The following is a 22,601-nucleotide window of genomic DNA, read 5'->3' as shown; positions in this document are numbered from 1 at the left end:
TCACAGTCTGAGTCTCCCATGTGGGTGACAGGCACCCAGTTACCTGAGCCATTATGCGCTGCCTCCTAGGGTACATGTTCACAGGAAGCTTACGTCTCATGTCTGAGTACCTAGGTTTGAGTCCAGACTCTGCTTCCAGTTCCCACTTCCTGTTAATGGAAACCCTGGGGGGTAAAGCAGGAATGGCTCAAGGAATTGAGTTCCTGCCACCCATGTGGGCAACCCAGATCAAGTCTGGGACTCCTGGCTTTGGCCTGTCCCAGTCCCAGCCCTAGCTATTGCAGGCATTTGGAAAGAATAACAGCAAATATCTGTCTCTCTCTCTCTCTCTCTCTCTCCCTCCCTCTGCCTTCCAAATAGACAGAAATAATTTTTTAAAACTTAAAAACTTTGGGGGTGGTGGGAAGAGAAAGAGAGAAACCATTTTTTGGGGGGGATGCAGTTTCATTAACCATGAAAGGAAACTGACTATCAACGAGAGTGGTTGGCACTGGAATACTTTATGGCATTCTTGACATATGTTTATCCATACCTCTTCTGCAAAAAAAAGAACAGCTGGTCTTGCTCATAGAGCTTTCAGGAAGGTAAAGTTCATTATTTTATTTTTAAAATGTTTTTTATATGAGAGGGAGAGACAAGAGTGCTCCCATCCACTGGCCTGCTCCCCAAATGTCTGCCAACAGCCGGGGCTAATCCAGCCTGAAGCTGGGACCTGGAAACTCAATCCAGGTAGCTCTTAATGGCAGAGTCCAATTATTGGAGCCATCACTGCTGCCTAGAGGGTCTGCTCCAGCAAGAGGTTGGACTCAGGAGCTAGAGTTCAGAACTGAAACCCAGACACTCTTGATATGCTACACAGGCATCTTAACCAGCCTCTTAATGGGTAGACCAAATGCTTACCCCATTATTTTTATTCTTATGGTTACTATTGCTTATATGTGTAATAATAGTTTGCATTTTAAAAAATATTTATTTATTTGAAAATCAAGATTTACAGAAAGAGGCAAGAGACAGAGATCTTCCACCTGGTTCATTCCCTGGGTTGCTGCAACAGCCAGCACTAGGCCAGGCTGAAACCAGGAGCCAGGAGCTTCTTCCAGGTCTCACATGTGGATAGCAAGGGCCCAAGGCACTTGGGCTGTCTTCTGCTGCCTTCCCAGGCAGGAAGCTGGATCAGAAGTGGAGCAGCCAGGACATGAACTAGCACTCATATGGGATGCCAGTGTCACAGGCAGCAGCTTTACTATACCACGATGCCAGCCCCAATAGCTTACGTTTATATTGTGCTAAATATATTCAAGACACTGTCTTAGGCACCTCCATGCTGTGCTGGTTAGGATAGACAAGAATGTGTTTCAGTAAAATATTAATGCTCAAATCTCTGTGGCTTTACATGGTCGAGGTTTATTTCCTCTTTGTATTAGGGAGAAGATCTGTTCCACATAGTAATGACAGCAACCTCAGTTCTTGTCTCACCTAGAAGAAGAATTTCCACACAGACGGGGATGGTGAGCAAGGCAAGATTTATTGAAAGTGAGGAACCTCCTGCAGCAGCAGTCAGGAGAGGAGCTCCAAGGGAGGAGTTGCCAAAGCAGCTTGCCAGTGTCTGCACTTTGTAAACATGAAATATCTGTCTGATTGGCCCCTTTCTGAAAACCAAACCTATATTTAACCAATCAGGAGAGGAGCAGAACAACAGCTAATCAGAAGGTGGGGATTACAATCCTGTCTAGCGTTGGTAACGCTAAGTGCCGTTAACTAACCTAACTGCCCGTTAGCCCATGTAACTCCTCACTTCCTCATCTCTTTCTGTTAACAGTGGCTCAGACACTTAAGCAGAGCAGATGGAGGCTTCTCCTTCTCAGTGGGGTTTTCCATAGCAGGGCAAGAGAGAGACCAGACAGTCACATGAAGACTTCTCACAGCTTCCCCAGAGGTTTTAGTTCATTGGTTTGAACTGTGTTGTGGCTCCACCTATGAGAGGAATTGTAGTGTTTGGGGAGAATTACTGTTCCTCCCTCATCCATATATGGCCTCCTTTACTTCTCACATCAGTCCTACTGGGTAGTAACATCATGTCCTTAGTTAACAGCTGAGGGAACTAGATCACAGAGCGTTAAGTAGCTACCAGAACCAACACATAAGCCTCCTGAGTGATAGAGACATTTTTCTATGGACATACTATGAATTTACTTTTAAGTTAGCTTAAATTAAAAGAGCAGCAAATAAAACAATGACAAAGGTTATACAGGCATAAGACAAACACTGTTGTAAGATCATCATTCACAGCCCTCTGTCCACGTGCTCTTCCTCCCAGAAGCCTACAGAACCCTAGGCCCAGATCTGGAGGTGGTTGTGAAAAGCAGTTGCAGGCTCTTTCCTTGACACAGAGAATCTGGGAAACCCTCCCCCACTCCTTTGACCCCTTCCACTCGTCTTTGATTTACCATTTTTCATCCAGATTGTCCCATTCTGCCTAGCTGTTTCATACAAAATATTAGGTCTTGAACCGTTTTGACATTCTTCAGTATCACGTTGCCTCTGAGTCTCTGCTCACCTCCACATGCTGGGGCCCTCAAGTGACCCCTTCCAGACCCAGACGGTTGGGAAGTCCTGCAGCCCAGCTGGGGCGCCTACTTCTGCTCTGATGTCAGCCAGTGCCAGGAACATAGATTGTACAAGCCACTTCGGTTCTTTCATCTGTGAACACCCTGCGCAACAGTTGTCATGTCCTATGGGTCTGGTTCTTTCCTGCCTGGGAACAAGGGTATCGAAGTGTGAGACTGAAACTGTAATCCCATGCCTTGCTCTTTGATAAGAGTTTTGGGTTGAGAAGCACTGCATATTTCCCGGGGGGTTTTACAGTACACATGGGTCTGTTAAATTATTGGAGACATCCTGTAATAAAGATGCCTGACCAATTCAATGCTTTCTAACTTATTTCAACACAGACTTTCCTGTTGTATAAGAAACATTAACTTTCCGTGAAACCACTTTGAGAAATGTGATCTAGATGTTTTGCTGGATTGAGTGATCCATTTCATTTACTGTCTCTTTGTTCAACTTTATTGCAGTTCAGTTTTGCCCTTTTAGCATTTATTTCTAACTATATTTCAATATATAATTTCTAATGTTTTTCAAAGATGTATTTTATTTATTTGAAAGAGATAGTTACCAAAATAGACACACACACACACACACACACACACACACAGAGGTCTTCCATCTGCTGGTTCACTCCCCAGATGGCTGCAAAGGCTGGAGCTATGCTGATCCAAAACCAGGAGCCAGGAGCTTCTTCCAGGCCTCCCATGCAGGTGCAGGAGCCCAAGCGCTTGGGCCATCCTCTGCTGCTTTCCCAGGCCATAGCAGAGAGCTGGGTTGGAAATGGAGTGAGTGGCTGGGACTCAAACTGGAGCCCATATGGGATGCCAGTGCCTCAGGCCAGGGCTTTAATTCTAATTCTTTTTAGGGTGGCTCCTTTTTTACACCTTGCCTTTTTATTTTGTCCCCTTTGGTGCCTTTGATACCCTTAAGTTTAAACATGAAATAGCCTACCGATTCATTTGTGTACTAACGTCTTACTATATCTTCCATTAACATTGAATGGGCTTTTTACTGAGTTACTGCCCCAGCTATGTGAAGCAATTAAAAAAAAAAATTGAAAGTTAAGAGAATGAGCAGAAGTAGCACAACTTTGAAGTCAGATATAACTGAGTTCGAGCTTCTGCTCTACCACTTCCCAGGTGAGGTCACCAGAGGCAGGTTCATTCATTCATTCACTCAGTAATTCACCCAGGAAGGGGGAAGGCGGATATCAAGGAAGGCTTTGAGGAAGAGGAACCCTTGAACTGAGCCATAAATAGGTAGTAGATGTTTATGAACCTATTCTCTCAGGCTACCAGAGACTATTTTCCTTAAATAGAAATATTAAACAGCACTAAGGCAGTGGTTGACACACTTGACGGAGAGTCATACTTCAGTATTAAGACAAGAAAATACTTTATAAACTGTGTCTTAAACTGAGCCAGCATTAACCAAGTGTACCCCTTTGGTCCAAGTCAAGTCCTTTGCTAAAATTGACTGTCACTTCCTATTTAAGAGAATTGCTTGTACAGAATAGTTTAATAATTTACTTGACTTTATCTAAAGCACCACTTAATTTTACTGAGAATTAAAACTTCTTGCTTTTGGATTCTAACAAGTCGAGAAAGCTTTCATTTGGCTTCCTGGCAGCGGTTGGCATCACAAGCATAATATCTAAGAATATTCCTTTTCTGCAAGAGTAGCCTTGAAATATGTTAACTACCTGATGGTGAATATGATAGTCACCATCTAGATCAGGGGTGGGGAATCTTGTTTCTGTCTACAGAGCCTTTTGGATATTTATAAAATCACACGGACCATGCAAAATTAGCAACGTAAAGATTTATTGAATTTCGAGTCATGCCTGCAGTTGCCTTGGTAGGGACAGACCAGATGATTTCATGGGCCTTATGTGGCCTGTGGGCCAGAAGTTCCCCATCCCTGATTTAGATGGACTCTTTGAATTCTGAAAAATCAGTGAGGATCAAGAGAAAAATGAGTATCAAAATGTGAAGTTATAGACTAAGCAAATGGGACGGAACTGTGCAGGCGAAGGAGGCAGCAGATGGCAATGTTTTCTTGTCAGTTACATGAAGACAGTGTTGCCTCCTCAAGGTGACACTGTGGACTCCATGTGGTAAGCCCTGTGTGCTTATATATGTTTATTTTACTAAATATTTTTAGGGGGGCCGGTGCTGTGGCACACTGGGTTAAGCGCCAGCATCCCATATGGGCGCCGGTTCGAGACCTGGCTGCTCCACTTCCAATCTAGCTCTCTGCTTTGGCCTGGGAAAGCAGTAGAAGATGGCCCAAGTCCTTGGGTCCCTGCACCTGCACAGGAGACCTGGAAGTAGCTCCTGGCTCCTGGCTTCAGATCAGCGCAGCTCCGGCCATTGCGGCCAACTGGGGAGTGAACCATCGGATGGAAGACCTCTCTCTGTCTCTCTGTGTAACTCTGACTTTCAAATAAATAAATAAATAAATAAATCTTTTAAAAAAAAAAAGATTTTTAAATTGTGTTAGGTTGCCACCTGATTAAAAGTCAATTGTAAAAATTCATAACTTTGATAGAGCCATTCATTGAAGGCAAGGAAAATGCCATTAGCTATCAACTCACAGAATGGGTTTGTTCTTTTTTTTTTTTTTTTAAGATTTATTTATTTATTTGAAAGTCAGAGTTACACAGAGAAGAAGCAGAGAGAGAGGTCTTCCATCCATTGGTTTACTCCCCAATTGGCCGCAATGGCCAGAACTGTGCCAATCTGAAGCCAGGAGGCAGGAGCTTCTTCCAGGTCTACCATTTGGGTGCAGGGGCCTAAGGACTTGTGCCATCTTCTGCTGTTTTCCCAGGCCATAGCAGAGAGCTGGATCAGAAGTGGAGCAGCCTGGACACAAACTGGCGCCCATATGGGATACTGGCACTGCAGGCAGCAGCTTTATCCACTATGCTGCAGCGCCAGCCCTGGGTTTGTTCTGATTTAAACATAGCAAATTATAGGTGACATGCATGGAAATGAAGTTAAAAGTCTGAAAGTTGGTCATTGCAAGCACAATAAAAAGTCCTTAGGGTCAAGATTTGAACCAAGGATGTGTATTTTTTTTTCTTGTATTGCTTTCTCATTTATCTTGGTCTTGCAAACCTTTGCTGCTCCCCCTTTCTGTGAAATCTGATACTACACATAATGCATGGAAAATTGCTTTCATTTTCACTCAGTGTGGGAGATGTTAAACCTAACCTGCCATTTGCTTACATTGAGTTACACAAGACACAACTGCATTATTGTAAGGAATTTTCATATTCCCTGATACTCCTCCACCCACTCATTTTCCTCTGACACTTCTGCGAGACTGCACTTTCTACTTAAGTTGCATCTTCTGAGTCCCTGCTGCCTTTAGCATGTTGTACAATTTGGTTCTCACTTGACCTTGGGTCTTTCCCAGGTTTCCCTTTCTTCATGATAGCTATAGACTCTAAGCAAGTGATTTGCACTCTGGACGCTGGTCCTCCCCTCTCCAGAGGAACTTGGGTTTTCTTCTACTTTGGACAGCCCTCAGTCTACGGCAGTGGTTCTCAAACTTGACCTTGCATCCCTTTCACCTTTTATGAAATCTTAGTTTGTTGTGCCCCATCCTCAGAGTTTCTGATTGATTAAGTTTGAGATTCCCTTACTGACAAGTTCCAGGTGGAGCTAACCCTGCTGGCCCCAGGGCCACACCTTGAGAACAATTATAAGGAATTGTCATTCTGGACAAAGATCCAGCATTCTCTAGCGTCATACAGAAGCTGCAACTTTGTCCTCCAAATGCCCTTCTTATTATTTTTTCACTTTTCTGCATGCCGTCTGAATGATATCTTGTGTTAGTAGTCAAGAACAAGTTGAATGAGAAATTGGCTACTGGTTGAGTATATCGCCCTCTTGTGTTTCTGTGTCATATTTCTTTTTAACAGCTTCCTGAATACAAAAATACGTTTGTAGTTGAAAACCTTTAAAGTTTAGGAGGCTGGGATGGGGGAATTAAAATCACTAATAACCTAAAAATTCACTATTTATTTATTTATTGACAAGCAGAATGGACAGTGAGAGAGAGAGACAGAGAGAGAAAGGTCTTCCTTTTCCATTGGTTCGCACTCCAATGGCCGCTGCTGCTGGCACACTGCGGCCAGGACACCGTGCTGATCCGAAGCCAGGAACCAGGTACTTCTCCTGGTTTCCCATGCAGGTGCAGGGCCCAAGGACCTGGGCCATCCTCCACTGCAGAGAGCTGGACAGGAAGAGGAGCAACCAGGACAGAATCCGGTGCCCCAATCAGGACTAGAACCCAGTGTGCCGGCGCCTCAGGCAGAGGATTAGCCTATTGAGCCACAGTGCCAGCCAAAAATTCACTGTTGAGAATTACATATGTGTACCTGTATACACACATACATATATATACTTTAAAAATTAATAGAAAATGGAATTAAAGATAAGTCTATTGGTACAAAAAAGTGAAATCTTTGCATAGTTTTTTTGGAAATACTTATTTTTGATGAATTTTTGAAAACCCTTTCATATGCATGCACTTCGAAATTTTCTAACCTTTTTGCTATTTGTACTAAGCATTCTAGTTGGCATCATGCTGCAGTTCTCTTTTAATTTTGTACTTATTTATGTGTTTCCTGAATGTTTTCCCGCTCCATAAACACCGTAGCCTAAGGCCTTTGTGCAATTGGAAATGTACAGCCTGTTAAAGCAGAGCGGCCCTGGTTGAGCCAGAGCCTCTCCCCCAGTAGCACAGGCGGTGCCCAAAGAGGGATGTGCAGAAGCCAGAGGTACTGCCCATAATTTCATTTGTACAACTGTGTAGGAACTTACCTAATGTTTGCACCATAATCTACTCAGTTTTCTATTCTGAACATTTCCATCGTCTCCATTGTGGTTTTTTTTTTCCTCAGTGTCTGAAATGAAGTAGTTGAGAGCATCCTTTGAAATCTGTACCCATCCTGTGATTATTCTTTAGTTACTGGTCTTTCTTACCATCTTCTGTCTCCCCTTCTTCACTGTCATTGAAGAGTCAGTGAGGAAATGGGGCAACCATTGTTAGTCCCTTGCTCTGGTCAAATTTAGAAGTTCACTTTCTTGAGAGATTTCTGGCTTTTTCCAAAGGTTGTGTTTATTATTGAACCCAAAGTTTTATAGTGGGCATTATGGGCTATGCCAAAAAGTTTAAATTTTTGAAGGGTCTCGTGAGTTGGCCCTCTTGACTCTCCTGCTTTACTATGGAATTGTTCGGTGGCTGTTTTCTGTTGGTTACTTTGCTGGGCAGAGAACTAGGACTGCCCTGCACTGGTAGCAGTTGAAGCAGCTCCCTGTAGTTGTCACCTGTCTGGTCTGGACTTTTTCCTGCTGTGTGCAGTGCATCTCAGTAGCTTAAGATGTAAGAGTATTGTCACTAGAAGCTAGCTCAGAGAACTTGGAGACCTCTCTGTCATGGCAGGAATGAGAAGTGAGCAGAGGTGGTGAGGAGGGGACCGGTCAAGACTACATCTCCTGACCTAACCTTCTCTTCCCCAGTTGTCAGACAACGCCTGACAGCTAGCCTCTTGGTCTGTCAACCCCAGCCATAACCTGGGATCTGTGTGACCCCTCTAGTCCCTCACCTGTATCCAGTCCCTGTCTCCGTTGTGGTCCTGATGACTACAGGAAGATCAGAATTGTAACATTTCAGGTCTGAGAGAGCTCTCCTGGCCGAGAGAGGTACTCCCTCGTTCATCCACTTAGTCTGCAGGCATTTTATTTAGTGTGTATGGCAGGGCTGCATTGTGCTAGGAGTTTAATTGGAGCAGGGTGGGCAAAGCAGTGCTAGGCCCTGTCTTGAGCAAACGAGTCATTATAAAGTGGTGAAAGTGACCCTGTTCTGCCACTTTTTGAGACTAAAAAACCCAACAGGATGTTAGGGAGAAGAGACCTGTGTATTGGAATGGTCAAGGCCTCGCTGAGGAAGCGATGCAGAAAACAGAGGCTCTTTGCCAGTAGCTAGCCGAAGAATGTTCCAGACAGATGGTAAAGCATGCAGAAGAGGAGCATGATCACTGGACCAAAGAGCTGAGAAAGGTTGAAGTATGGTGGGAATGCTTTGAGGGGTTCAAGGCAGGTTGGCAGGGCCAGACCTAAACTGGGAGTTTAGATTTGAAACCAGTTCAGTGAGAAGCCGACTGTGGGTTTTCAACAGCAGAGAGGTGTGATCTGATCAACTGCTGTGATAGCAGTACACAGGAAATGAGGATGCCTTTTGGAGTCAGTGAAGACTAATAACCTTGACCATCTACTCACTGTTTGGCATTGGACAAGTTACTTAACCTCTCTGAGCCTGGCTCCTCAATAATCCAGTGACACTAGGACCGGTTTTATAGAGCTGTTGTGAGCTGTAACACAGTAACCTCTGTCATCTTAAAAAACAATCTAGGCCGGCGCCGCAGCTCACTAGGCTAATCCTCCGCCTTGCGGCGCCGGCACACCGGGTTCTAGTCCCGGTTGGGGCGCCGGATTCTGTCGGTTGCCCCTCTTCCAGGCCAGCTCTCTGCTGTGGCCAGGGAGTGCAGTGGAGGACAGCCCAGGTGCTTGGGCCCTGCACCCCATGGGAGACCAGGAAAAGCACCTGGCTCCTGGCTCCTGCCATCGGATCAGCGCGGTGCGCCGGCCGCAGCGCGGCGGCCATTGGAGGGTGAACCAACGGCAAAGGAAGACCTTTCTCTCTGTCTCTCTCTCTCACTGTCCACTCTGCCTGTCAAAAAAAAAAAAAAAAAAAATCTAGGCTGACGCCGCTGCTCACTAGGCTAATCCTCTGCCTTGCAGCGCTGGCACACCGGGTTCTAGTCCCAGTCGGGGCACCGGATTCTGTCCTGGTTGCCCCTCTTCCAGGCCAGCTCTCTGCTGTGGCCAGGGAGTGCAGTGGAGGATGGCCCAAGTCCTTGGGCCCTCCACCCCATGGGAGACCAGGAGAAGCGCCTGGCTCCTGCCATCGGATCAGCGCGGTGCGCCGGCCGCAGCGCACCGGCCGCGGTGGCCATTGGAGGGTGAACCAACGGCAAAGGAAGACCTTTTTCTCTGTCTCTCTCTCTCTTACTGTCCACTCTGCCTGTCCAAAAAAAAAAAAAAAAATCTAATTGAGGCTGCCCTGTTTAGATTAGAACATGTTATAACTAGATGCTCTGATCTTGCAGAATGAGGCAGGAAAATGAGGACCATGAGATTTGCCAGCAATGGAGAGACTGTAGTGAAACATAAAGCGTATTTTGGAGCACTCCTCCCAGCCTTAACAGTTCCTGAAATGCCATACCATGATTGTAGGGTTTTTTTTTTTTTTTTAAGATTTATTTATTTATTTGAAAGTCAGCGTTACACAGAGAGAGAAGGAGAGGCAGAGAAAGAGAGAGAGGTCTTCCATCCGCTGATTCACTCCAGCGGATGTGGCCGCAACAACCGGAGCTGCGCCAATCAGGAGCCAGGAGCTTCTTCCGGGTCTCCCACGTGGGTGCAGGGGCCCAAGAACTTGGGCCATCTTTCACTGCTTTCCCATAGCAGAGAGCTGGATCGGAAATGGAGCAGCCGGGTCTTGAATGGACGCCCATATGGGATGCTGGCGCTTCAGGCCAGGGCATGTTAACCGCTGCGCCACAGCACTGGCCCCTCATTGTAGTTTTTCACCACTATTGCTGAGCGTTTCAAGTATAGAGAGTCTCTATGTTGTGTTGGGCACTTTGCATGCATTTCTCTCTGCTATGTCTCATGGAATCACTGTAACAGCATGTGAATTAGTCTTAGTCCTACTTACCCTGGGGGACCACTTCTCTAAAAGATTGAGCTGCTTGCCCAAGCACACACCCAGCTCAGGGGCTGTCACCTGCCTGGCCCTGTGTCCACTGGGCATTCTGGCAGCTGAGATGGGTAAAATTTGAGATCTCTGAGCAGGCAGAATCATTAACTCGCCTCTCAGATTTGTAAGGGGCCTCCCACCTGTGAGCAGATAGTCCTTGTTTCCCCTTCAGGCCTGTGCAAGCAAACAAAACAAATCTTACTTCAGTAGGTCAGTAATGGCTGATAAAAATCATCCTCTGCATGTGTGTAGTGTCATCGTTTTCAAAACATCCTCCTAACTGTAAGAATATGGGACTGTGGATAGTTCATTGGCTTTAGAGTTAGACCTAGTTTGTGATCTGATCCCTCCACCTAACTACCTGTGTGTGTGTGTGTGTTTGAACAAGTTAGGTAATAACACCTTAGAGATTTTCAGGAGACAGGGAGTGTAAAAGCAGCCAACTCTGTGGGCTGGTGCAAAGGAGAGCTTCAGTGGTGTCAGTATGACCTTGATCCTTGGGCACTGGCGTGGGCTAGTTTGAGGAAAGTGCTGGGGAAGTCACTCAGGCCAGGAGTGATGAGTGGCCGCATGCCTCTGGGCCTTCTCCTCCCTTTGTACCGTGATACTCTGGAAAGTAGCCTCATAGCAAGGCACCGGTTTTAAATAGTCTCAAGGTGGTAAGTAACTGGTTAGTGCATGAAGGAGTTAACACACTAGACAGAATACCTAATTTATACCAGAGAATCGCCAACTTAACTGCTGGGAGCTGGCTCATTATTTTAATTGGATTTTCCAATGTGTTGAGCAAGTCAGCAGATTTGCCTTAGCCTTACTTTCAGAGAAACTGTTTCTGTCTGCAGAGGAGAAGGAGGGAGAGAAAGGAGAACCAATGGGCAGTAGAGAAAGAATGTCAGAATTAATGCAGGATGACAAAGCAAGCAAATTATGTCCTCATTAATTAATACAGCGTATGTGCGTGCAGGTGTCTTGGAAGGACGCTTTGTAGAGCTGTGCTGCTCCCTTCGCTTGGAAGCAAGAAAAAGGCACTGCTGACTCATGGCCTTTCTCCAGCAGACAGGCGCAGCCATTCAGGCGGGCCGCCCTTACTGAACCATAGAGGGGCTCATTGTTGAGCTGGGCACTATGCAAGCAACCCAGAGACTGCCATGCACTGCAGCCTACCACTGCTTTTTTTTCTTTCCACTTAAAAATTTTTTTTTATTTACTTATTTGCATGCATTTCATAAATACAACTTCAGGAACATAGTAATTCTTTCCACCGCACCCGCCCTCCCACCCTTTACCTCTTCCCTCCCCTGTTCCCAGTCTTGTTTTTTTTTACTAAGATCTATTTTCATTCAACTTTATACATAGAAGATAAGATTTATTGATTGAGAGTCCGAGTTAGAGGGAGAGATAGAGAGCAAAAGATCTTCCATCAGGTGATTCACTCCCCAGATGGCCGCGATGGCCAGTGCTGGGCCAGGCTGAAGCCAGGACCCAGGAGCTTCTTCCAGGTCTTCCCTGTGTGTTGCAGGAGCACAAACACTTGGGGCATCTTCCTCTGTTTTCCCCAGGCCATTAGCAGAGAACTGGGTCAGAAGTGGAGCGGCTGGTGCACAAACCGGCACCCACATGGAATGCTGATACTGTAGTCGATGACTTTACCTACTGTAACACAATGTCAGCTCCATGGCACTACTTCTGTAGCTGGTCAGTCAGTGAGCACAGCAGACACACCTGCTAGCGTGGAAACACAGGAGATAAAGCAGTAAATACACAAGATCACTTCTCTTTGTGTAAAGCAAAGTGGAGAGGTTAAAAAAAGGATATGTGTGTTTGTTTTGTAAATCAGATATTTCCAAAAGTTTGTGAAAAGACAGAATTAAGAGATGTTATTTTGATACAAAACAATTTGTATACTTGTGCATTTTTTTCATAATATGCATTTTTTCATGAATATTTTGGAACCCTCTGATAGATACAGGGAAGACTTCCTGAAGTCATCTGCAGTGGTTGGGATTATGGGGCTATTTGTATAACTGGCAATGTTAAAAACATTGTAAAGAGTAAATGAATATCAAATCCAGTACTAATTCAATTATTTGCTTGAACAGGTTTCTTTTGCATAATGAAAGAGTAGTCAGCAGCCTCCTTCTGTCTGACTCGCTCAAAATTTCTGTTTAGGCCTGATGTATAGCCTGGCAGGAGAAGTAGCCCTTCTATACCAATTTGGAAGGAAATACTGCATGTTCCAAACCTAAACATAATTCCTGGAGTGATTTTAATGTGTTATTTGCTTACTAAAATGACAATAGATACACTTTTTAAAATATACCATCCAACTTACAAACTTGAATCATGTAAATAATTTATTATATGAATTCAGCTTTCCTTGAACAGTAAGGAAATGGTGTTGAAAATTGAGTATATAGGAAGAGTTATCAGTAGGGTTTTGGTAAAATGAATCAGAAAATAGATTTGTGAAAGACTTTTTTTTTTTTTTTAGATTTTTTATTTATTTATTTGACAGGTAGAGTTACAGAAAGTGAGAGGGAGAGACAGAGAGAAAGGTCTTCCTTCCATTGGTTCACCCTCCAAATGGCCACTACGGCCGGAGCTACACCGATCTGAAGCCAGGAGCCAGGTGCCTCCCCCCAGTCTCTCACGCGGGTGGAGGGCCCAAGCACCTGGGCCATCCTCCACTGCCTTTCCGGGCCACAGCAGAGAGCTGGACTGGAAGAGGAGCATCGGGGACTAGAACCCAGGGCCCATATGGGATTCTGGCGCCGCAGGCGGAGGATTAGCCTAGTGAGCCACGGCACCGGCCCCAAAAGACTTTTTAAGTCCATTGAAGATAATGAAGGTGAAAGCAAAAGCTTGTGTACTCATACTGTTACCGTATCATCTTGACTGCGCTGTGTTCACCTGGAGAGGTGACTTTGTTACACATCAGTTTGCAGAAATCCTAGTCAGGCCATAAGAAGGGTTCCTGAGAGAACTAGAAAATAAGAACATGGGAAGACAGCAGAATGCTGTGACTGTGACTTTGTGTCATCCGTCTGTGTCAGTTTCTCTTCGTTGGGATCTCTGAGGAAGGGAGCTTTGTTTTGCCCTCAGTGAAAATTTTCCTCTGCAGATTGATGCTTTCTCTTTGACCTGTGTCTGTGCAGGCACTCGGGTCATTACTGCTCATTTGTCACTTAACACAATCTCCTCTGCCAGTTTTTTAACTTTTACCTGGCAAGTACATTGTAAAATGTTTGTAATTCTTAAATATCTTCCTCTGCAGCCTCCTCAAAGGGCCATCACTGGGAAGATTCTGAATTCATAACACAAAATTGTTTTGCTTCTTTTTGTTTCTTATCAACACCCAGGAATATGTGGCACATCACAGCCACTTGTGATAGAGGTGGCCGTGTGCCAACTGTCCCTGTCCCCAGAGCTAAGTCTTTCAAGGTAGGAAGGTGTTTTATTCATTTCGGCCTGTCCAGCTCCTAGCATAGTGTAGATAGTCGGTAAATAAGTCGTGGATGGACAGATGGCAGGTGAACACACTTACGGGTGAGTAAAAGCATTTGTGAGTGAGGGGACCCACAAACCTGTCCATCTGTGATCTCATTCTGCAGGTCCTCACAGACTTGGTTCCACGCTACTAAACTTTGTCACCAAGATCATAAGAGGTCTCCTTGATACATACTCTATCATGAGCCCTCTTCAGCCCTGCTTTGGCTGTTCCCACGCCTCACTGTCTCTCCCGTGATTCTCCTGCCGCTCTTCCCCCAGCTCCTTCCCTTCTCCTTTGTAGACTCCTCTTTGTATCTAAGATATTCTTGATTCTTGGAGTTGTCCATGGGTGCAACTCTAGCCCCGCACCCGCCTTGCCTAACCACAACGATAAGAGGTTATTACAGGTCGCTACGTGCAGTCAGCACGTGATTTTTGAGGGACTCTTCCTTCAGAACAACCCTCACATTCAGTCATAACCACAGGTTCCGTGGTTCCGTGGTTCCGTTTATAGTAGTTTTGAAATGCAGTTTCCTGTCAAGGTAGCAGTGACATTAATGTATATTTTTTCTTGATTCATTCAACAAAGGACTTGAAGCATTGTTGAAAACCATAATTTACAAGTAAAAGTTAAAATGGGTTTATAGTCAGTGTCTTTTCATGTTTTATTTTAAATTTTGACTTTTTAAAGTAAATAATATTTTTAAGGCAAAACATCTCTCACCCTGTCCCTTTCCCGATTTCATCCCTGGAGGGAACCAGTAGCAGCAGACTTTTCAGATTGAAATTATTTAAGGGATCAGAGGGAACCAGTAGCAGCAGACTTTTCAGATTGAAATTATTTAAGGGATCAGAGGGAACCAGTAGCAGCAGACTTTTGTGTTTGAAATAATTCAGGAGACCAGCATTGTAGTACAGTAGGCTAAGCTACCACTTGGGATGCCAGCATTCTATTTCAGGGCACTGGTTTATGTCCTGGCTACTTAGCTTTTCCAGCCTCTTGCTAATGTACCTGGGAAGGCAGCAGAAGTTGGCCCAAGTACTTGGGCCCCTGCCATCCATGTGGGAGACTGGAATGAGTTCCTACCTCCTGGTGTGAGCCTTGCCCAGACCTGGCTGTTGCAGGTATTTGGAGAGTAAGCTAGAAGCATGCTCTCTCTCTGTTGCTCTGCATTTGGAAGGAAGAGTCTTTAAAAAAAAATAATAAACATAGACTCTCCCCCCTCCCCCGTGTTTATATAGATCTTAATGTACCATAAGTACTGTTTTACACCTTGCTCTTTTCACTTAAAAATTTACCTTGGAGATATTTCCAAAGTCAGGAATTAAAAATTACATGGCTTGAGTCCTCTGCTGAGGCATAGAGCAATAAGCCATTGCCTGCAGTGTCGGCATACCATATAGGCGCCAGTTTGAGTCCTGGCTGCTCCACTTCTGATCCAGCTCCCTGCTGATGCACCTGGGAAAGCAGCAGAAAATGGCCCAAGTCCTTGGCCCATGCACTCATGTGGGAGTCCCAGAAGAAGCTCCTGGCTCCTGGCTTCAGCCTGGCCTGGCCCCAGCTGTTACAGCCATTTGGGGAGTGAACAGCAGATGGCAGATCTCTCCTCTCTCTCTCTTTCTCTCTTGCTCTCTTTCCTCCCCCCCCCCCTTCCTTCTCTGCTTTTCAAGTAAATAAATAAGTCTTTTTAAAAAATTACATAACTTGTTCAGCCATTCCCTACTGGTGGGAACTTAACCCTCCATCAGTAGGGAGGAACCTTGTACACACACGACTTTGTTTCTTGCCTTCTACAATTGTTTCTTGAGCACCTCCTCTGTGCTTAGCAGTGTTCTGGGAATTTAATAGTGAACATACAGGCCCCGTTCTCACGGAGGTTGCATTTAAATTGTTGAGACAGACAAGAGCATAGAAATAAGGCAACAAGTCCATGTAACAAATGGTTAGGGATGGTAAGTGCTTTGAAGAGAAATAATGTCAAGATTTCCCTGAAGAGAGGAAAGATAGATGCTGGTGTGATTAGTGCAGGGGAACCTCACCATCTCCACAAGGTCTTAAGACCCACAGCATGGTGGGGGTGCTGGGGAAATAGTATTCTAGTGATCCTTCTAGGGTCATGTGTCATGTTCACTTTTATGTCTTCCTCCTCACACCCAAGGCCAATGGCTTTGAACCTTTCAGGATGGTTAGATAGTATGCGTGTGTGTACTGCAGCCATTTAGAGGGGACACAGACAACTATAAGGGTTAGACAATATCTGAGGGTTTTGTTTTGATTTTTGTTTATTTGTTTTGTTTTTACATACTTGCCAGGAAGCAGTGTCCTAGATTCTCTGAGAACATGGGCCTTCCAGCCAGACTGTTCTCTGTCGGGGTGGTACCAACAACTCTTTTTCTTCACAATATGAAAGAAGTAGGTGTTTGTCATCCAAACCCTCTGGGGGTGTGCACCGGAAATTTCCTTGTGTGTGGAATGAGCTGGCACCGAGGGAGAGTACAGCAGTAGGATGATTTGTGAACTACAGGAAGCCTCGAATGAGAACAACAGGAAAAGGAGCAGGGAGAAGTTAAGAGCCCAAAGGAGAAAGGCCTTCCTGTTCCCACATTACCTTGTTCGTGTTTAATACCAAAAGCCATTTGGGGCTGGTGCTGTGGTATAGCGGGTAAAGCCACCGCCTGCATCCCATGTGGGCTCCGGGTCGAGTCCCGGCAGCTCTACTTCTGACCCAGCTCTCTGCTATGGCCTGGGAAATCAGTAGAAGACAGCCCAAGTCCTTGGGCCCCGGCACCCACATGGCAGACCCAGAAGAAGCCCCTGGCTCCTGGCCTCAGATCGGTGAAACTCCAGCTGTTGTGGCCATCTAGGGAGTGAACCAAAAGATAGAAGACCTTTCTCTCTCTCTCTCTCTCTCTCTCTCTCTCTCTCTGCTCCTGCCTCTCTGTAACTCTGCCTTTCAAATGAATAAATAAATCTTTTTTTAAAAAATAAAGAGTGATCAGTACTTTGTGGGTATCAGGGAGTGAGCTAGAATTCCTGGGAACATTAACTCAGTGCATCTTGCCAACAGCTGTACACTCTGTAGGTGTGGGGCACCCTAGCCAGCACTGGTCCCTTCACAGCACTCTGACCCTCTGCTCTCATCTAGCATGTCACAGCCTCTTGTGGTAGAGGTGGCCGTGTGCCAACTGCCCCCATCCCCAGAGCTAAGTCTTTTGAGGTGGGAAGGTGTTTTATTCATCTCAGCCTGTCCAGCTCCAAGCATAGTGTAGATAGTCGGTAAATAAGTCGTGGATGGACAGATGGCAGGTGAACACACTTAGGGTGAGTAAAAGCATTTGTGAGTGAGGGGACCCACAAACCTGTCCATCTGTGATCTCATTCTGCAGGTCCTCACAGACTTGGTCCCATGCTACTAAACTTCATGTCACCAGGATCACAAGGGTCCTTGAAAAGAGAGTCTGTCAGGATCCCTCTTCAGCCCTGGTTTGACTTGCTTCCACTTGCTTCTCCCGTGGTTCTCCTCCCACTCTTCCTCCCAGCTGCTTGGCAGCTCCTTTCCTTCTTTGTAGAATCCTCTGTACCATCTTCCAATCAAGGAGCCCCAGGCCACTGCCTGAGAACACTGGAAAGATCTACGCCCCTGCTGTGGGTGGCACTTCGCAAGGTTCTTGTCTTTCGGTGGAATCTGGGCTCCAAGGATACAGCCATGAACAGAACAGTCAAGGTCCCTGCACTCTTGAGCCCGTGTTCTGGTGGGGGCAACAGAAGGCACGTTCAGACAGGATCATTTCAGATAATGAGGCATGCCCAAAAGAAAATCAAAAGGAAATGGCAAAAGCCAGCTGTCTCATCCCCTCCGTACTGTGACAGTACAGTCAAATAAAGATCTGACGACTTCACTCTAGGTAGAGGTGGCAGTGAAAAATGCTGAAATGATGCGAGGAACCATCCGGACCCATGTCTGGAAACTGTAGCTTAGTGCAGAAGAGCACAGCTCTGGAGCCGTGCTGGCTACATTCATACTGCAGCCCTCACCCCTGGGCTGGGTGCTTCTGCATAGATGCTCTACCCTGTCTCCGTCTCTAGCAGCAAAGGGGGTGGGAGGTGGTTAAATTAATTGTACCACGTGGCCAGGTTTCATCCAGGGTTAGTGAAGCAGTGTTATAAAGCCCTTCATCAGAGTCTGGTCTGGAAAATGCTGTCATTAGGAGCAGGCCATGTTTTTTTTGTTTTGTTTTGTTGTGTTGTGTTGTGTTGTGTTTTAACTGTCTCCTATCTTTGCTTTGTTTTGACTTTCAGCTCCAGGGCTTGAGCCACAATGTGATCTTCACCTTGGATTCCCTGTTAAAAGGAGACCTAAAGGGAGTCAAAGGAGTAAGTGTTTGGAAATTCTGATTTTCGCTTTAACCTGAAAGGATTGATTTTCCTCCCCCCTTCTAAGATCCCAGAACTGCTTGTACTTGAAAGGCTCTGGACATTTGTAGCGTAAAAACTGTCCTTGGAAAGTGATCCCTGGAAAAGGTGTGCGATTTGAATAATGGTATTGACAGTGGAATGACAGTAGGCACTTGGAGGAAGATTGGCAGGCGTCTTGGCGGGGGGGTGGGGTGGAAGCTGGGCCTGAATCTTGGCTTGTCGAGTGGGGCCACTTTGGACCAGCCCCTCAGAGCTCAGTCTTGTCCTGTGTTAGCAAACTGTACAGCAGGCAGATACATGTCTTGAGAAACGTTTCAGGTGCCCTACAAAGGAAGTCATTTTTGCCAACACTCCAAAAAATATTCATTCTAAGCAAATGTAAATGTAATGTCAGTTTTCTTTGTTTCTTTTTTAAGGATCTCAAGAAGCCGTTTGATAAAGCCTGGAAGGATTATGAGACAAAGTTGTAAGTGACTTTCTGTTTCCATTGGTCATGAGTTTCATGGCACCTTTCTCCTGCCAGCACTCACACTCAGTGGTTTTTACGGGCATGACCTCCTAACAGTAACTTGCTTGTGTGCAGTTTTCCTTCAGCTTGTGTGTCAGCAAGCAGAACATTCTAAACTAGTAACTGCCAAGTAGGCATTCACTTAGGGCTGTCTGAGCCTGGAACCCGAGTGAGCGTAGCGTGGGCACTGGAATCAGATCAGCTACCTTGGTGAGGTAGCTGTGAGGGATTAGAGAGATAAGAACTTTGTGTGGTACCTGGCCCATCTTCATACTCTACATTAATCATACGTGTTCCTTTATTACTATTATTCCAAGACATTTGTAACATCAGGCAATAGGGTACGGTACTAGTAGGTAGATATTTCAAAGCTTTTAATAGAAGTCTTGGCTATAATTTTGGATAACTATAAAAGTAAGAGAATAAAAGATACTCCTGTAGGCATTATAGCAATAACAGCAGAATGAATATAGAAGCAAAATGAAAACAGATTAAGGGTGAAATATGCTTTTCCCCAACTACTTTCATAATCGCTTACATAATAAGTGCATTGTTGGGGACTTGTTGTCTTAAGAATACTTTGTACACTGACAGTTATAAATACAGCTGGGAACAAAAAGGTTCTTAAAATGGTCAACTGATGTAAATGAACGCGGTGAGCCATCATGTTTTGCTGTGTGAAAAGTGGGTCATGAATACTTAAAAATGCGTGTGAGCTAAGTACTGCACCTGCCCAGAGGTGACTCTTCAGCATATGGAATGGAACAGATTGAAGTACTTCCAGAGTGGGCCATGCATGTCCATAAAGTAGGGAGAAAATGCCTTGCTCTGGGCTTATAGAATGTCTCCATTATAGGACACAACAACAAGAAAATATGACGTGCTTTGCCAGCTATAGTGCTACTAGTATTAGATGGAACAAGTATGATGCTAATTTTCTTTAAAAAAAAAATCTGTGGGTTGAAGACCCTGCTGTAGGTGGTGGTCAGTATTGTGAGTATCATAGGATATACGAAGCATTCTCAGGTGACCCAGCTGCAGTCAGTGCCCTTCTCTCACAAGTCACAGACTTGTCTGGCCTTTGGTTTGGATCATCCTCCAGAAACTACACTAGATGAGAGCAGCAACTAGGTTGGTAGGTTCTTAGGTGGGGGATGTTAAACTTCCCGCACCTAGTGGGAGCCTTCAGCACACAGGTTGTACACTGCGTGCATATTTACTGAAGGAATAAAGGGAGTAGCCAGACCTGGAAGCATGTTACAAAAACAGTGAGTTAAGCGGGTGCTGATTTTAAGACCCGAGGGAAGGAGGCTTTGTTTTCCTAAAATAAAGTCCTTTCTCACTGATGTGTAGTGGTATGGTGCAGGGGCAAGGAAAACCAGCTGATGTTTTAGGACTCATTTGATTATAAATTACAGAAAACAAAATGACTGATAGGCAAAAAGCCTAATTTTTTTTCTGTGCTTTTCCATTTAGAACTTGGAAAGTATTGAAGTATAATGGTTAAGATTATAGACTTAGGCATCATTACAACTTTTGGGACCTTGAGCCAAGATACTTAACTTAGATGATCCCTACTTGTAAAATAATATAAAAATTAACCTTTCTTAAGGTTTTTGTGAAGAAAAGATAAGGTATTGGAGAGCAGCTGTCATAATGCAGCACAGAAGAGTCATGTAAAAAATAGTTTCTATTGGGTTTTTTAATAATCAAATTTTATTTGGTCAAAATAATGTAACATAAAGGAAAACATCCAGTGGTACTTGTATCGAGAGAAATTCCAAATCCCATTGGCCCCGACACTGTAGAACTTTATCACAGAATTAAACTCTTCTAGAATGGGTCAGGTGCCCATCTGTGTTACCCTGCAGCATCTGCACTCAGTGAGCTCATGCTGTACCCGTGAGCCAGGCTCTGCACGCATGGTGAAGGGGAGAAACACTGAAGTAGGCTGGCTGCACGTGTGCTTCTCCTGAGAACACAGCGGCCTTCTGCCCGCCACACCCACTTCTGGTAGTCGCTCTCCTCTTACAGCTCTTTCCTCTGGTTCGTCTAAGATCGAAGATCCCTCAATACTCTGCTATCCTTTCTCCCTCATCTGTGCTGTATTGCTAAGACAGACAAAGACCGAACTCCCTTGCAATACCACCTCATTACTTTTCCACCCCCTTTCATCCAATATGGTAAATGCAGCGATTTTTGGTCAAATCAATTTTGGACTGAATTTTTAGTTGTGAATATTTGAATATGATTTTCTTTTCTGATAGTTCAATGACATGCTTTTTTCTTAATGACACAATTACCTCATTGCTTCAGTTTCTAAACACATCTTTTCTGAGTTTTTATCATCTGCTCCAACAGATGTCACACTTTCCAGTATTTCTTCTAGAAATACATTACAAAATTTATTACACTGATTATATATGTGTGTGTGTGTGTGTCTGTGTATGTGTGTGTGTATATATATATATATATGTTATCATTAAATTATCTTTCAGTTCTTTCTCTGTCCTGGAGATATGGTTTGCCAAAGCTCCTTATATTAGCAATATAGCTGTCACCCTGGGATGGCACTTTGACTCGCAAGGTTTAAACCTACTTCCTCTTTCCTGGTGTAGTCTGTTTTGCTGGCCTACTGCCTCCAGGAGTTTCCAAGAAACCGCTCTACAGGGGTAAAAATCGCAAACTTTAAGTGTCCAAAAATGTCTTTATTCTACTATCTACACACAGAATGAGAGTTTGGTAGATAACTCTTGTTCTCTCAAACTATTGAAGGCATTGTTCCCTCATGTTTTGATTTCTAGGGTGGCTAATTTTTAAAAACATGACGCCTTTCTCATTCCCGTTTATTTTTATATGACATGTGGTGGTTTGCTTGTTACTGTGTTGTGTTTTGCAGTCCAGATGTACTAAGGTCATCTCTTTGTAAAGGTTTTACAAAGAGTTTTCATGTACATAGTGCTTGAAGTTCTTTTTGCTGTTTTTGTATTTGCCGTCTTTAGTTCTTGAATTCTGGAAATATTTATTGTAATTCCTTCTGCTGCTTTTGTTTGTATTTTGCTAAAACTCCTCTTCTGGACTTCCTGGACTGTTGGCATTTTCTTCTCATTTCTGTTCTGTCTTAATATATTTTAGGTTATTTGTTCATTATTTTTCCCCTCACTTTTTCAGACATTTTTATTTTTGCTATCATATTTCAAATTTTTAAAAACATTTTCTCAATCAGGGTATCTTTTGATAAAATTTCCTTTTATTTCTTTTGTTTCATCAATGCAATATTTCAGCAGAGGATTTGACGTTTTATAAAATTTACCTGCTTCCTTGGTGTCTCTCATTCGTCCCCGCCCTCCCCCTTGGGTATTGTGCCCACTCCCTGTCATTTTAGAGGCTCTCCTTAATTATCTTAGAATCTCTTACTGTCCTTTTCATGTTTCAGAGCAAGGCACTCCAGGACAGATGGAAAGCTCATACACTTCGGCAGGAGCCGCCCAAAAAACAATGACCTCTCTTTCTAAGGGGGTTTAGGTTTTAGGATGCCAAGACAGTTGTCCTATTCAGTAGGGATTTTTTTTAACTTTTATTTAATGAATATAAATTTCCAAAGTACAGCTTATGGATTACAATGGCTTCCCTCCCATAACGTCCTTCCCACCCGCAACCCTCCCCTTTCCCACTCCCTCTCCCCTTCCATTCACATCAAGATTCATTTTCGATTCTCTTTATATACAGAAGATCAGTTTAGCATAC

At 44.5% G+C, this 22,601-nt stretch overlaps 1 protein-coding gene across 9 annotated transcripts in view; it reads left to right on the top strand.

The window, feature by feature from the left end:
- Positions 1–22,601, top strand: part of ASAP1 (ArfGAP with SH3 domain, ankyrin repeat and PH domain 1) — a 379,170-nt gene that overhangs the window by 246,988 nt on the left and 109,581 nt on the right. For all 9 annotated transcript variants that reach the window (XM_051844826.3, XM_051844821.3, XM_089335707.1 and 6 more), the window contains 2 exons: positions 18,230–18,304; positions 18,763–18,812. In XM_051844826.3, the coding sequence (XP_051700786.1) occupies positions 18,230–18,304; positions 18,763–18,812 (125 nt within the window). The remainder of the gene's footprint in view (positions 1–18,229; positions 18,305–18,762; positions 18,813–22,601) is intronic.

The sequence above is a fragment of the Oryctolagus cuniculus genome, chromosome 6 (assembly GCF_051225735.1).
Source record: "Oryctolagus cuniculus isolate XC-2025 breed Fujian yellow rabbit chromosome 6, ASM5122573v1, whole genome shotgun sequence".
NCBI lineage: Eukaryota > Metazoa > Chordata > Mammalia > Lagomorpha > Leporidae > Oryctolagus > Oryctolagus cuniculus.
The sequence above is the reverse complement of the archived record's forward strand: the minus strand, read 5'-3'. Positions and strand labels throughout refer to the sequence as shown.